Below are 15,256 nucleotides of genomic sequence, written 5' to 3' on the forward strand. Positions count from 1 at the left end.
TGCTCATATGCCAGTTTCTTTTCCTCGAGCTCCCTTTGTCTCTGTTTCTCCTCTCTTTCTTCTCGGAGACGCAGGTGCTCTAAGTTGATTTTTTGTTCGGCCAATTTAAGTTCAATGTCCATTTTGAGCCGGGCCATTTCCAGCTCGTGTAGTCGGGTTTTCTCTCGTTCCTGGATCTCGTCTTGCGAGAGACCCGTTCTTCGCTCCTCAGGGGCCGTGGTGGTTTTTGCTGCGATGCTTTGATCCGAGGTTCCGGCAGCCCCGGTTTCTGCCCAAGATTCTAGGGCCTGCTTAAAATCGTCTTTGGTACTTAGTCCGGTGGTAGCGATACCTAGTTCGATGCAGAACTGCTTTAGTTCACGATGGCTGTACTCGTCTAATTTCTCCATCTGGAATTTCTCCGTTGATCCGCTTTCTTTAGTTGACATCGTGGTTCGCCGTGGGGTGAGCTACTCTCTGTACGGTTATGCGGTGATTCGGATCGCGCCGCTGGCCACCAATGTTAGACGGACCGGGAGGGTCGGCCGAGGATAAGGGGAGAGGTCTCCGGGGAGAGCCGTCTCCAGCGATCGTACAGACAAGTAACTTCCCCCCCACAGATGGACACCACACAAGGGTAAAGCTCAACGAGACTTTATAGGCAATTCTTTAAGTTTACGATGGGATGGTACAAGGAGGTCTGGACTCAGGGGTCCCCTCGGTTCTGGTCTCTGGTTTGGGAAAAGGGTAGCGGGACAGTCTTGTTACCAAAAGATGAAACTAGCTCTCAATCCTCGAGCTCGGCGTTCTAGATGATCGGGCCGCGGCGGAGCCAGCAGGTCCCGAGATGGACGAAGGAAACGACGGTCCGCGGCGGAGCCAGCAGGTCCCGAGAAGGACGAAGGAAACGACGGTCCGCGGCGGAGCCAGCAGGTCCCGATGAAGATGGTGAATGCAAACGGTCCGCGGCCACGCCAGCAGGTCCCGACGACGATGAAGGATATGAAGGTTACGAAGGTTGCGGCAGCGCCAGCAGGCAAGACGATGGTGCACGAGACAGAGCTATGGCAGCGCCAGTAGTCCGTCAAGGATGAGTTCTTCTCTGCGTCTCTCGACTCCAAGATACAACTGCCTTCCTGCTCTGGAGCTGCCCCAGTTATAGGGCTGGTGTTCTTTGATGTCCGGACCCTCGCACTTGGAGGTCGGGAGGTCCGGGATGAGGGAGTTCAGACACCCAGCAGGGGGGTGGAGCCAGCGCCCGGGAAGGCGATGGGCGAGCGGCACCTGGCGGGGGAGAGCCATCGACACCTCTTTCCCCCAGTGACTTGCCAAGTAGCCCGCTCACCTCCTGGGTGGATGGTGGTGCCGGGATGTCTGAGACCTGGCCAGGCCCAGGGTTGAGGTCGATCTGGGGCCAGGCGGCCTCGTGGTGGAGTGTCCAAGATGGCGCCCAGGATGGGCGCGCAGGCCGGCAGTGGATCAGGCCCACGAGGTCGACATGTTCGAGGGTAGGGGTCCCGGAGGGGACGGAGGACGTGTAATGGTGGTGTGTGGTACCTGCGTGACCGGGCTCGGGCCTGGTCGGGCCGGGGGAGAGTGGCCCTTCATGTGGCCTGTCCAACACCTCCTAAGACATGCATGTAATTGTACTGCCCTGATGATTATGGCGTGGGCTGGATGCAAGGGAGCTAAATTCTTATTGGACCGTACTCTGTATTTCTTTACTGCTTGTTTCATTGTTTTCTGTTCTATTTTACGAGAAACTCAATAAAACAAATTTTAAAATCTCTCTCTCTCTCTCTCTCTATATATATATATATATATATATATGTACAAAGCCTATTCAGCTATCCTGGTTGTTCATTTATTCAGCTCCCTTCTGCCTTTTACATGCAGTACATTCCCATTGTTTACTATGGAAGCAGGAGCATCAGTTCTGTTCTCTCTATATTTGACAAAACCAAACTATATCTTTCTTTCTTCCATGATCCCCTTTCTATTTACCCAGGAAGTACTCTTGAATGATTAGGGATAGTATTGTCATTTTTATAGCGCTCACCACAATCATTATGAGATCGCACATTCACTTTTTGGTGCATTATCTGCGGCCCTGAGAATGCTATGAAATGATTGTGTCTGTTGGCATTTGGATGTAAATGGTGAGTAGAGAGTTTACACAATGTTTAGTTTGAGTCTTTGTAGGTTAGTGTGAAAGTAAAATGTGTTTGATCTTGGAAGAGCTTTAAAGAGTCTTAGGTTCATGGATCGGTGGGCTAAATAACATTTGTGTTTTTTCTGTGATTGTCTAGTCAGTTGTCTATTGTTTGCCCAGAGTGAAGTTTTTTCTGTATATGCTTCAAACTCCAAGGAGGTAATTATGATGCACACATGTCTGTGGTCTGCTTATACTAGTTTCATTTAAGTGAGTTTAGGCTGCGTATTGCTGTTATTGCTGTGGTGTGTCACAGTCTATTTGATTTGGTAGTTTTTCCAAATTGATGGGCATGGAGACTCCGTCATCTTCTTGCGTAATATAACCTCGCTTTTGCTAATGACAGGAGTGTGCCTACTGCCCCATTTTGTCATACTTACATAGGGTAGAGGGGAGCACCATAGATTATATTCTAGTGACAACCAATGTGTGCGTCCATGTTTATAATTTACAGGCTAATGCCACATGCTGGAGTGATCACAAAGCTTTGAGCTACTGTTCGCCACTTGGGCAATATTGTCTGTGTATGCAGACTTGGTGGGTGGGTGGGTGGAATTTAGGTGATCAGGCACATGGGCCTGTCTATTAACTTGGAGAGGGTGAATCCAGAGGGGTTCTCAGCAAAGTTAATTGGGGCTAACATATCACACACATCAACACCTGCTCGAACGCATTTGCGGGAGACATGGAAATCAGGAGGGCCTGGTATTGCACCGTTACAACGCAACTTTTACAACGCACTACCATTACATCGCAACTTTTACAACGCAGGTACCATTACAATGCATGCCATTACAACGCATGTCATTACATAGCAGATACTATTACAACGCATGCCATTACATCGTAAGTATAGGTAAGTATATAATTTTTTTATTATTTTATTTTACATTATTTTATTAATTTAATAATATTAAAAAATTAAAATATTAATTTATGTATTTTTATAAAATTAATCATATATATTATTTTAGGTTTTAGGGATGGGTTTGGTTTTTGGGGTACAGGGGTATTTTTAGGTTTTAGGGCTGGGTTTGGTTTTTGGGGTACAGGGGTGTTTTTAGGTTTTAGGGCTGGGTTTGGTTTTTGGGGTACAGGGGTATTTTTAGGTTTTAGGGCTGGGTTTGGTTTTTGGGGTACAGGGGTATTTTTAGGTTTTAGGGCTGGGTTTGGGGTACAGGGGTATTTTTAGGTTTTAGGGCTGAGTTTGGTTTTTGGGGTACAGGGGTATTTTTAGGTTATAGGGCTGGGTTTTTGTTTTTGGGGTAAAGGGATATTTTTCGGTTTTAGGGCTAGGTTTGGTTTTTTGTGTACAGGGGTATTTTTAGGTTTTAGGGCTGGGTTTGGTTTTTGGGGTACAGGGGTATTTTTAGGTTTTAGGGCTGGGTTTGGTTTTTGGGGTACAGGGGTATTTTTAGGTTTTAAGGCTGGGTTTGGTTTTTGGGGTACAGGGGTATTTTTAGGTTTTAGGGCTGGGTTTGGTTTTTGGGGTTCAGGGGTATTTTTAGGTTTTAGGGCTGGGTTTGGTTTTTGGGGTACAGGGGTATTTTTAGGTTTTAGGGCTGAGTTTGGTTTTTGGGGTACAGGGGTATTTTTAGGTTTTAGGGCTGGGTTTGGTTTTTGGGGTACAGGGGTATTTTTAGGTTTTAGGGCTGGGTTTGGTTTTTGGGGTACAGGGGTATTTTTAGGTTTTAGGGCTGGGTTTGGTTTTTGGGGTACAGGGGTATTACGACTTTAAATAAATTAAATTAATGAAATTAATTAAATTAAATTAATTAAAATATTTACAATCATAATATTAATTAAATTACATTACTTAAATAGAAATTAATTAATTCCTTTTTTTTATTTATTTAATTTATTAAAATTAAATATTATTTACAATTTATAAATTAAATAAATTACATTAATTATATTTAATTAAATTGTATTAGTTATTATTTTACAATAATTGAAATTATTTTTATTGTAATAATTTAAATTATATTATTTACTATTTATAAATTAATTAAATTACATTAATTAAATTAAATTAAATAAATTAAATTTATTACAATTTTATTATTAATTAAATTACAATAATTAAATTAAATTAAATAAATTACTGTTTAAAAATGTTTTCAATTATATTTATTAGTTTAAATTAATTAAATTAACTTAATTACATTTTTTTTAAAAAGATTTACTTACCTATACTTACGTTGTAATGGCATGCGTTGTAATAGTATCTGCTATGTAATGACATGCGTTGTAATGGCATGCATTGTAATGGTACCTGCGTTGTAAAAATTGCGTTGTAACGGTCCACGTTGTAAAATAACGCGTTGTAACGTCATAGATCCGGAGGGCCTTTGTTGAAATATCTAGATATGCAAAGGGGGAACTCATCAGGTCATCCACTGGCAGGAGACCAAAGTTGAAAGGTTTGTTTGATTGTAATTGCTCTAAGGCCCATGCAGGTCTAAGGAAGGCTCTCACACGCCCGTCAGATCTCGGGTAGAGATCCGTATTGTAGAAGTTGATTCAAATCTGTGCTAATTATAGAAAGATCAGGATTAAGGATGAAGCCTAGAATGCTTTAGAACTGCTAGTAAGGACAATGACAGTCCTTCCTTTTTGCAGATTATAAATTCACCTCATTTTAGAGTTGGAAGCCCAGACTTGGAAGTAGCAATTCAGGGTCATGGCTGGGCTTCATACTTTAGCTGCTTTTCTGCTGCCCCCGTTAATGACCCTCAGGTCTGTTTAGTGACCTTGGAGGATATCGGTCCTGATCTCCCATTTAAGGATTTCACGGTTGTTAGAGGTATTTTTGCATTTATATTTTTGTATGTTATTAACTAGAGGCAGAACCTGCCCAGCTGTCATCTTTTTCAAAATGGATGTTTCCCCTGCACATTTCACTGTACGTTATTTCTGTAGCACACAGTCAAGCAGAGTCATGTTTATTTAATTTCCATTGATGTTATTCTTTCTGTTCTCGATGAAATCTTTCTAGCATTGTCCTAATCTTGTATTTTTCTTCAAGGACGTTCAACTACCTCACTGCACCCTGTTCATTCATAATAGTTTGCTGTAGTTCATGTATCTAATTTGTCCAACTATCTCTGGATGACATTAGCATAGACAGGGCCGGACTGGGAACAGAAACCGGCCCTGGCAAACTGTTCAGCTGCCACCCCGATGGGGGGTGCGGGAGTGCAGCTGAGCAGTTTGCGAGGGCCGGTTTCTGTTCCCAGTCCGGCCACCTGTAACAAAAACGGCCCCCCAGGGGGCCAAAACCGGCCCCCACCCTAGCGATCTACCGTTGAAATGCCCGGTGCCAGCTATGGCCAGTCCGGCCCTGAGCATAGAGTGGGTAGAATCAGGAGTTATTTAGTGGGATAATGCTCAGGTGCTAAGGCAATAGGATGTTTTATAAATCTGTGTTCTGATTTACTAAAAGGATGATACTTTTGATCAGCCTATGATAAATCTTCACTTTCAATTCTTTTCTATGAGAAGATTTCTTGTAGTAACCCCTGAATTTGGGGGTGTTATTATAGATGCTGTTTGTTTCTCTAGTGATTTTGCTGCTGAATTGACACTTAAAATTATTTAGATTTTGCACTTTATTCGGTATGACCCATTTGCTAAGAGCATTTATGCCAATAATTTTATGCTGATTCTGTACTGTATCTTTTGAATTGTTGTAATCTTTTAATTCTTACGCTGATCTAGAACTGCGTTTTTGAGTGGTCCCTTTATTTAACTGTATTTTTGGTGTGTTGGGTGAGGCCTTACCTAAGGGACACATTTTCTGATAAAATTGAGGTTTAACACAGTCTCCGTTCATCAACCCCTGGACGTTCTGTCGAGGTAAAGTTTTGGAGTGTAACATTTTCTGGTATCCTGTGGCCAAACATACCTTCATTTTTAGGTCTCTCTGAAAACCATCCCGTTAGGGATGCTTTGGCGAGATTAAAGTAAGGGCTTTCAAAGGTGCACCCAAAGGCGTATTGCCTACAGCTCATGTGAGCCGAGCGCGTGCACATCGTACACCATTTTCAGCTTCTGAGCCTCGGCATCAGACTTCAAAGGAATCCGCTCACTCCACATCAGACTTCAAAGGAATACCCCCGCCACACAATGCCAAGAGCTTGTTAAAATCTCTTTTCCTTCTTCTCACGCTCTGCTGGCTCTCTGCTCTTCCATCTCCCGAGCTCGCCTCTTGTACTAAAGCTCGCATATTCTTCCTCCCTTGGTCCTTCGCCCTCTTCCCCTTTCCTCCTTCGTCCTACCCTCCCTTCTTTTTCTCGCTTCACTTTTCTCTTTCCTCCCTTCATCTATACATATCCCTTACTAATTTCTTTTTTTTTTTGGGCCTTGCTCTCAATCCTCTCCATTTTGCCGATGGTTGTTTCGTAAACATGGAATACATACAAGATGTCAAGGACGACATGCATGGGGTTCTGTGCCATACATTTCTAACGTTACATTCCCTCTAACCTAATTAATCAGAGCCGTGCAGGAGAGGTGAGCACGCATTTCCTTTCCCCTTTGAAGTTTGACAGATTAGCTGCCGTAAACAAATGTGGCACAGCAGACCTAAAAAAAAAAACAGTATAAAATAAACAACTTTATTGTTCGTACAGGAAAGCCTTAGCTGTTTTTTAACTGATTTGTGCAACAGCAACCATTGACAAATCCAATAATTTTGGCTGATTGTATGTGTCATTTCACTTCCGTTACATATGCTTGTTTGTTTGTATAAAATGTCTAAATAAATTTGGTTAAAGAGTTTTTGTAATTAATATCAGGTGCAAGCTGTACATCAAATTTTTTTTTTAAATAGTTGTTGGCATGCGTCGGTGTGAACACAACTTTGCCAGCCTGCTGTGCTAGTTTTGCATCCCACATATGCTGCCTACAAATAGATTTCAATCTGTCCTTCTCTGCTTGTTAGCGCTTCATTAGCCTGCCCTTGTTTATTTCTAAAAGTGTCAATTTTCACTCCAAAACATCACACTATCGCAGTGTTTCGGTCTGCATTTGGCCACCCAAAACCACGATTTAAAATGGAACACTTTAGCCTTTTGTACAGTTAGGAAATATTTAGTAGGTGAACTTGAGGGCCTCTACACATTGTTTGTTTCTTTTTTTGTTTTAGTGTTTTGCTTAGTGACATTTAGAATATACACAAAGCACTGTAAAAAGGATTCAGCCACCCACCCGCCCCCTCCCGCTATACTCTCAACCAAAAATTATTATCATTGCACTTTACTTAACCGGCTTTAAGTGAACCAGGTCTAAGCGGGATCTAAGTTTGATGTTTCTTATTGGTTTCGAACTGTTATGTGTTCCCCGGCATTTTGTTTGTATAACAACATTGTAGCGTGAGTGTTTAACGCAGTAAAACATTTTCCTGCTACAGACTTGTGTTTATATAAAACGCCGGGTGAGAAATTATAGTTCGCAGCCCCTGTGCTTTAAACAGAGCAATAAATGATTTCAGCACTGATGCAGGCGGATTTTTTTTTTCCGCGTTATAAGTTTGTTTTTTATTATTGCGTAGCGGAGGACGTTTTACCGCAAACACGTTAATAATAAAGATGAAACTTATAACACGGTAAAAATGACTCCTGCTACAGTCTTGTAAATATACAAAATGCCGGGGCAGAAATTACAGTTTACGGCTACTGTGCTCCATCCAGATCCATTAATGATTACAACAGTGACGTGGGCATAATTTTTACCTCGTTATAAGTTTGTTTTTTATTATTGCCTATTATTGCCTTGTTTTTAGCACGCTGGCTCAGAATTGTAACGTTTGCCTTGGCATTTTTTGGTTATTAGAACACTGTAGAGGAGGACTTTGTACCGCGTTTTTATCACCCTAAACATTATTATAAGCTACACTTTACTTACGTGTAACGTGGTTAGGCTGCAAAGGATTCAGCCCCCGCTACCCTATCCCCCGCTTTCCACTCGCACTAAACATTATTAGCACTACACTTTACTTAACCGGCTTTAAGTGAGCCGGGTCCAAGCAAGTGCTGCAACGGGTGCCATTTGGGCTCTCTGTTTTTAACATTACTGAAGGAGGAAAACAAAAATGTTACTTTATAGCAGATCACGGTTAAAAATTTTTTTTTAATTTTTATGCAATTATATATAGCAGAATCTCAGACCAAATGTATAGCACCGTTGTACATAGCCACTCGTTTGTGTTCTTTCTGGTGAGTCAGCGCTATACGTCAGACAGGCTCCCTGTAAACTTTAAGTTCGGCAACTTTTTCATCACATTACAACTTTGCCAGTATAAAGTAAACGACGTTATTGTTCGTACCGGAAAGCTTTAGTTGTTTTTGAACTTATTTGTACCATCACCGCCACCAGTACCAGCACCACCACCAGTACCAACACCACCAGTACCAGCAGTACCAATACCACAAGCAGTACCAGTACCACCACTAATACCACCACCAATACCACCGGTACCACCAATACCGCCTGTACCACAATCATCACCACCAGTACCACAACCACCGCCATCAGTACCACCACCAGTACCACCACCACCACCACTAGTACCAACACCAATATCAGTACCACCAGCACCACCACCAATACCAGTACCAGAACCACAACCAATACATCACCGCCACCAGTACCAGCACCACCAGTACCACCAACACCACCAGTACCAACACCACCAGTACCAGCAGTACCAATACCACCAACAATACCAGTACCACCACTAATACCACCAACAATACCACCAGTACCAGTACCACCCGTACCACTATCACCACCACCAGTACCACCACCAGCAGTACCACCACCAATACCACCTTTACCACCACCACCAGTACCAGCACCACCAGTACCACCCGCACCACCACAACCACTAGTACCAGTACCATCACCAGTACCAGCACCACCAGTACCAGCACCACCAGTACCAGCACCACCAGTACCAGCACCACCAGTACCAACACCACCAGTACCAGTACCAGTAGCAGCAGTACCACCACCAATACCAACTTTACCACAACCACCACTAGTACCATCTGCACCATCACGGCCACAAGTACCAGTACTATCAGTACCACCACCAGTGCCACTAACACTACCACCACCAATACCACCACCAGTACCACCACCACCAGTACTACCACTACCCGTACCACCACCACCACCAATACTACCACCACCAGTACCACCATTAACACCAGTACCACCACCAGTACCACCACCAGTACCACCACCACTACCACCAGTACCACCACCAATAGTACCACCACAACCACCACCAGATTAACCACCACCACCGTACCACCAATAGCATCACCAGTACCACCACGAATACCACCTGTACCAATGCTACCACCAGTACCACCACCACCACCACCATCAGTACCACCACCACCAATAACATCACCACCACCAACACCACTACAAGCACCACCACCTCCAGATCATATGTAACTCTCACTTCACACTTTATGTCTGTGTAATTTACAACACTTAAGCATCTTCTTCACTGCACTATTTATCACTACTTTGAAAATGTCGCAGGCCTGTCTCTTCCTCTGATATATACAATCTAACAGGAGGTCAAGAAGGCCCTTTATTGCAATGCAATGTCTTGCATTTTGCAAAAGTTTAGGTATTAGTATTGTAAATAACAATGCCTTTTGTTTGTTTTAGAACACAAAACATAAATAAAAGGCATTGTCATTTACAATGGCAATGGCTCAAACTCACGTAAATGCGAGACCTATTGCATTGCAAATGCTTGTTCTTTACGAAAGGTTGTATCTGTCTTTTCTATAAGCCCAAGGCAAAAGCACTGGTCCCCAATGGGATTTCTTCTGACCTTTTCAAAGCCATAATTTAGAGTTTTGGGGCCCATTACTTGCAGTACATGCTCATACCCATATATAAAAAGAGCAATTTCGCTGATCCCTATTGCTAGTGGCCAATTTCGCATTTGGATGTTTTGGGCTAGGTTTTGAGTGGAATGCTACTCGCTACTTTGGAATCATTTGCAGAGGAACATTGTCTCCTGGCCAACATCCAATATGGGTTCTACAAGGGTATTGTAGTGGTGGAACAGAGTCTAAATTTGCCACAATTGATCAATAGTTATATGTGGCCAAAAAGGGGACACATTACCTGGCCTTGAAGGGCCTTTCAAGAAGCTTTGAATGTATTCTCCACCTCAAACGTTTGCACTTAATGGCAGACATGGGGATGGAGTTGTCAATTATTAACCCTTTAAGAGAAATTTACCCTGGAACAGCAGACAAAGTTAGACATAGTATGGATGGAGAATGTTTTGATGAATTTCACATTAATAGGGGGTCTGGCTGGACTGTGTCCTTTCCCCTTTCCGTTTCAACCTCTACTTTAACAACTTGCAGAGGGTGTTGGTGTAGAGGTGCAAGTAGATGCCTCACTTTGGACATCACACCATTCCTGCCCTCTTATATGCGGATGAAGGGGTACTGATTGCCCTCACTTTGCAAGCTGTTCACCTACTTTTGAACACCTTTGATTAATTTATGGTTAATTTGGATCTCCGAGTTAAGCTGGATAATTCCTATTTTATGATTTGCGGGATCCATCCTTCCACTCCCTGTCATTTTAGACTGAAGGATGTTCAGCTAAAGCAAACAGATTCTTTCTCTTATTCGCGGGGTGCACTTTGATGCTGGTGCTACCTGGAAATATCAAATTAATATTAGGTATAATCAAAATTATGAAGACTCCAATAGCATTCTTTTGTTTCTCAACTGAGTTGGAAATTAAGCCCCTGAAGGAAATGACTTGAACCTACCGGGTTAAGTGTATCTCGTTTGACACCTATTGGGCAGGCATTTGGGAACATGTTGACAAAGATAAGTTCGAGGGCCCTGAAAATGCATGCCTTCAGAGAGAGTTGTCAGTCACTGCTAATTGCCTTCCTTTTTGTGTCACAAAGATCTCGGTGTGTTTTTTAACTTTTTATTTAAGAGTACCTTATAAGACACTGCTCACTTCTTTTGTGACGAAGTGTTCGGATGAAAGAGGAAGACCACCTGAACAGGTTGATACTGCACGATAGTCTAGTGCTTGACCTGGCTTCATAAATTCCCTTGTTTGTTTATTAATTATGACGCTGTGGTATAAGCTAAAGAGACCCAATTTATTTGATGATCTGAAGATGTTCTCAGGTTGGCAGGGTTGACCTCAAGCATATGTTTCTTCAGCAGAGTAAAGACATAACCTAGCTAGACCCAAGGTAACGTCCATCTTGTATTCCTCCTTGTTACCAAGTGAATTCCTTCAATCTTACTTAGCCCACACCCCAGATACTCAAAATAGGATTATACTTACAAAATTCAGACTTCATATTTTCCACCTTGTAGTTCCTTTTTCGTGACGGAATAATTAACTGGTTGAGAGTGCTAGTAAACTGTTCTGTGATGGAATGACTCAAGGCACGTTGCAGTTTATTATTGTTTGCTCGTTCTACAATGCCACTAGCATTAATCCTCTAGTACGGATATGCCCTTTTTGGCACTGCAAACCTGCTTTGACGTTTTCTCTAACATTTTCAGTGAGTAGAGGTTTGCTCTGCAGTTTCTACTCACATCTGGCACACCCTCCCTACACTTAGTAGCCATGGTGACAGATGTTTATTTTTTGTACGATTTTGATGACACGCTTTGTGTCGCTATTTTGTATTTGATTAGCGCATTTTATCTTTGTTCTCTTGATTTATTGTTTTACAGTTGCTTTTAGCTACGAATGCTTATATTATGCTACTTTGCAAAACTGAAATGTGTTTGAGTTTCTGCCTTCTCTTTACTTTTGTGGTTTTAAATTCTAAAACGAATAAAGATTATTGATAAAGATGATGATTTGGCAGCACTTTGCTAACTATTAGGTTTTGAAGGGGAGCAGTGGGGATACAGATATACGAGTTCTTTTCTGAAGTACGATGTCTGTGTCTAAATGGAGAGTGCTATTGGATATCCAATGAAACCCAGGTTATGGGATATGACATTGTTTAAATACGCGTGGTAAAGGCTGTCTGTAATGTTTTGGTAAAGAGATTGCATCTTCTGGAAGTTGCTGTATAGAGTCTCAATGCTAGTAGACCGAGATGAGACTTTTCTGTAGAACTGTAGATTGTCGCCTCTCTGGCCCATACCAGCTACCGCAGACCAGCAGCGTGTTTTGGACCATTCTGAGTGTAACTGTTTGTTTTTATTTTGCAGAGAGCTGGTACACATGCTGGGTCACCTGGCAGAAACTCTGCATGAAGCCAAATTGAAGTTTGTCCTAGTGATTCCTCCGTCTGTGGCACCCGGGTAGGTACTTTCCAGAGTTCAGAGAAAGAGCCTTCCGTGACATTGACCTCCTGTGAGTAACCCTAAGATCTGAGCGCGTGCTTAAAGCAACTACACCACATTTCTAGCCCATAACTCTGCCCTCGCACCCCCAGTTGTGAGTTCTGCAATATTTTTTTTTTCATTTAAATCCGTCATTCACACACTGCTTCTTTCCTGACGTGTAAGTCTAGACAGTAATTGAATTATTACACAAACACCCTTCTCCTTCTGTCGCCCAGCACACTTCACCCTTTCGTTACTTAGAGAGCAGCATCAGCCCAGGGGCGGCCTTAGGCATGTGCAAGCTGTGCACCTGCACAGGGCCACCAAACCCTAGGGGCCACCATGCCAATATATATCCTTAATATTATAATCCTCTGAGCATGGATACATATTTGATTTATGGCCACTGGCAGGGATTTGGCGGTCTCCGGCTATTACACTTTCAAACACCCTGACCCCCCCTCTTCACTGGCCTCCTGCTCCGCCCCGTCGGGAGCCCCTCTTCTGGGGCCCTCTACCTACGCTCCCTGCCCAGGGCCACCATGAGCCTGGAGCCGCCCCTGATCAGCCTTTCAGAGATAGTGTGTGTGTGTCTCTGTCTGCGTATGTCTGTCCTCGTGTGTGTGTCTGCCTCTCGTTGGAAACTCTTACAGAAGTAACTGTAAACACATATATCTTTTACGTGCCTGCGGATCCAAGAAGAACTGAGCTCTCCAATATATTTTTCTTGGCAGCTAGAAAATTACCCTAGCTTGTTTGATTTGTGTAATGTGTTTATTTAAAGCTTTTCCTTTATGAAATACAGCATGCCACGGACCATTCATGCTTAACAGAACAAACAGTAAACAAAGAAGACATACCATGCAGCTGCGGAGTAAGCACACTGAATTATTAATAGGTTTGTCTGAGGCTGCCCGAAGAAATCTCAAAATAATGTAGGACTAATGAGAGTGCCCCCAAAAGTGTTGCTTATAAAGGTGGGTTTACATGAAAGTGGGAAACCTGGGGTAACAGAGGGTTGGTGGCAACTTAATTAACACTACTAGCACAGAGGATCAGATGGGTCATCAGTGAAGCTTGTGCATAGCAGGCAAATGGCAGGACAAGAATCTTTCCCCAGGCCCAGTTTGGAATTGTTCATCACCATCGTTTACAGAGAGAGGTTTATTTGTGGTAGGCTGTTCAGCACAGAGCTACAATACTGTAGCAGTTTTTTTGCAGTTACTACAGACCACTCCAGCGGTCTGTCGCAAACAGCACTGTACACAAAACAGAGTCAACCCTTGCTTATTATTAGATAGTTTTCTTGTCAATCCCAGTTCGTTTCTTTTTATAGGAGCGCCCCCCCCCCCCCCCCCATTCGCTTTGTCCCTTATCCAGAAAATAGCTGATTTACCTTTTTTTTTAATTGACAAGGGCGTAGCATTTCTCTGTTAATGTCATGGAACTTATTTTTCCTTCTTCTCCATATCATCACTTGTTTATTTAGCGCTCTATGGGAGCACGTGTCTCTGTTTTCAGATTGCGTTTGTGCTCTCTATTTTAATCCTCTTGAGTCGCTGTTCCTCTCTCTACCGTCCTGCCCTCCCTCCCAAAGCTCCTTGGTGGTGGGCTAGGTGCCTGATGACAGCCTCGGTGGAGCCCTGTATGCCCCCTATGCTTCCCTGAGGTGCACACGCGCCAGATGGCTGCCTTAGTGATGCCCTTATTGATCCATGGTGGTAAGCTGCTATTGGCTTTCCAATGCCAGCACAGTTGAGCGCTTTTAAATCTGCCGGCATTGGCAGAGCCAAAAGCATGTGTTATCATGCTAAAAGTATAAGGAATGAAAACAATATTTCCTAAACTTTTAAGATTACGACCACTTTGCATGATAACATCGCAGCAGCACAAGTCATATCTTTCTATACTTTTAGCATAGCTAATCTGGCAATGGCAAAGCTGATCTTGTTACTTGCTTCACATTTGCAAGCAAGACCGATTACCTTTGCCAATGTTTGTTTGGAGGGGCTCTGAAATGCTCAGAAGTCCAAAAGACACCATGACTCTTACATGCGGTAATGCTTACTTTGCAATATTTATGTTTTTAGTAAACCTAAGATACCTTGAATTCTATTTAAAGGTCATCATGATAACTGGCCACCAATTGTAATACATGGAATTGTGAGAGAGTCGCCCCAAATGTTGCTGGATTATGTGAGGGTTGAAAATAGTGAAGAGGCAGTCGACTGGTTTAGAGTATTTCACTAAGACCGTATGGGAAATTTCCATAAAGAGTTTACCTCATGGATAACTGTGTGATCAACTTACCTCATAGGTACCAGTATTTGATATTTGATATTTGATTGGGAATTTGTATAGCGCACTATCACTCCAGGGAGCATCGTGGCGCTTTTTATGGCTTGTGTATTCCAGGTGGTGGGAGATGTAGTGACCCGTAGAGGCGATTAAATCCTAAACCAGGGTTTTTCAGGTTGTGCCTGTTAAGTTGTAGATCCAGGTTTTGGTGGCTTTCCTGAATTTACTCTCACAGGAGATTTCCCGAATTTGATGAGGGAGTTTATTCCATGCTTTAGAGCCTCTTACCGCTAGGGATTTTCCTCCTCTAGTGGCTAGTCGGAACTTTGGGATGATCATCAGGTTGGCCGTTGCAGATCTCAGTTGACGTCCGGGGTGGTAGCGATTGAAATTATTGAGC

At 42.9% G+C, this 15,256-nt stretch overlaps 1 protein-coding gene across 1 annotated transcript in view; it reads left to right on the forward strand.

Annotated features, from left to right (window-relative positions):
• CHID1 (chitinase domain containing 1) overlaps positions 1-15,256 on the forward strand; it is a 1,807,841-nt gene that overhangs the window by 523,510 nt on the left and 1,269,075 nt on the right. Inside the window, exon 8 of the mRNA XM_086957742.1 lies at positions 12,442-12,534. Within this exon, the coding sequence (XP_086813868.1) occupies positions 12,442-12,534 (93 nt within the window). The remainder of the gene's footprint in view (positions 1-12,441; positions 12,535-15,256) is intronic.

Source organism: Lissotriton vulgaris, chromosome 2_1 (genome assembly GCF_964263255.1).
Source record: "Lissotriton vulgaris chromosome 2_1, aLisVul1.2, whole genome shotgun sequence".
Classification (NCBI taxonomy): Eukaryota; Metazoa; Chordata; class Amphibia; order Caudata; family Salamandridae; genus Lissotriton; species Lissotriton vulgaris.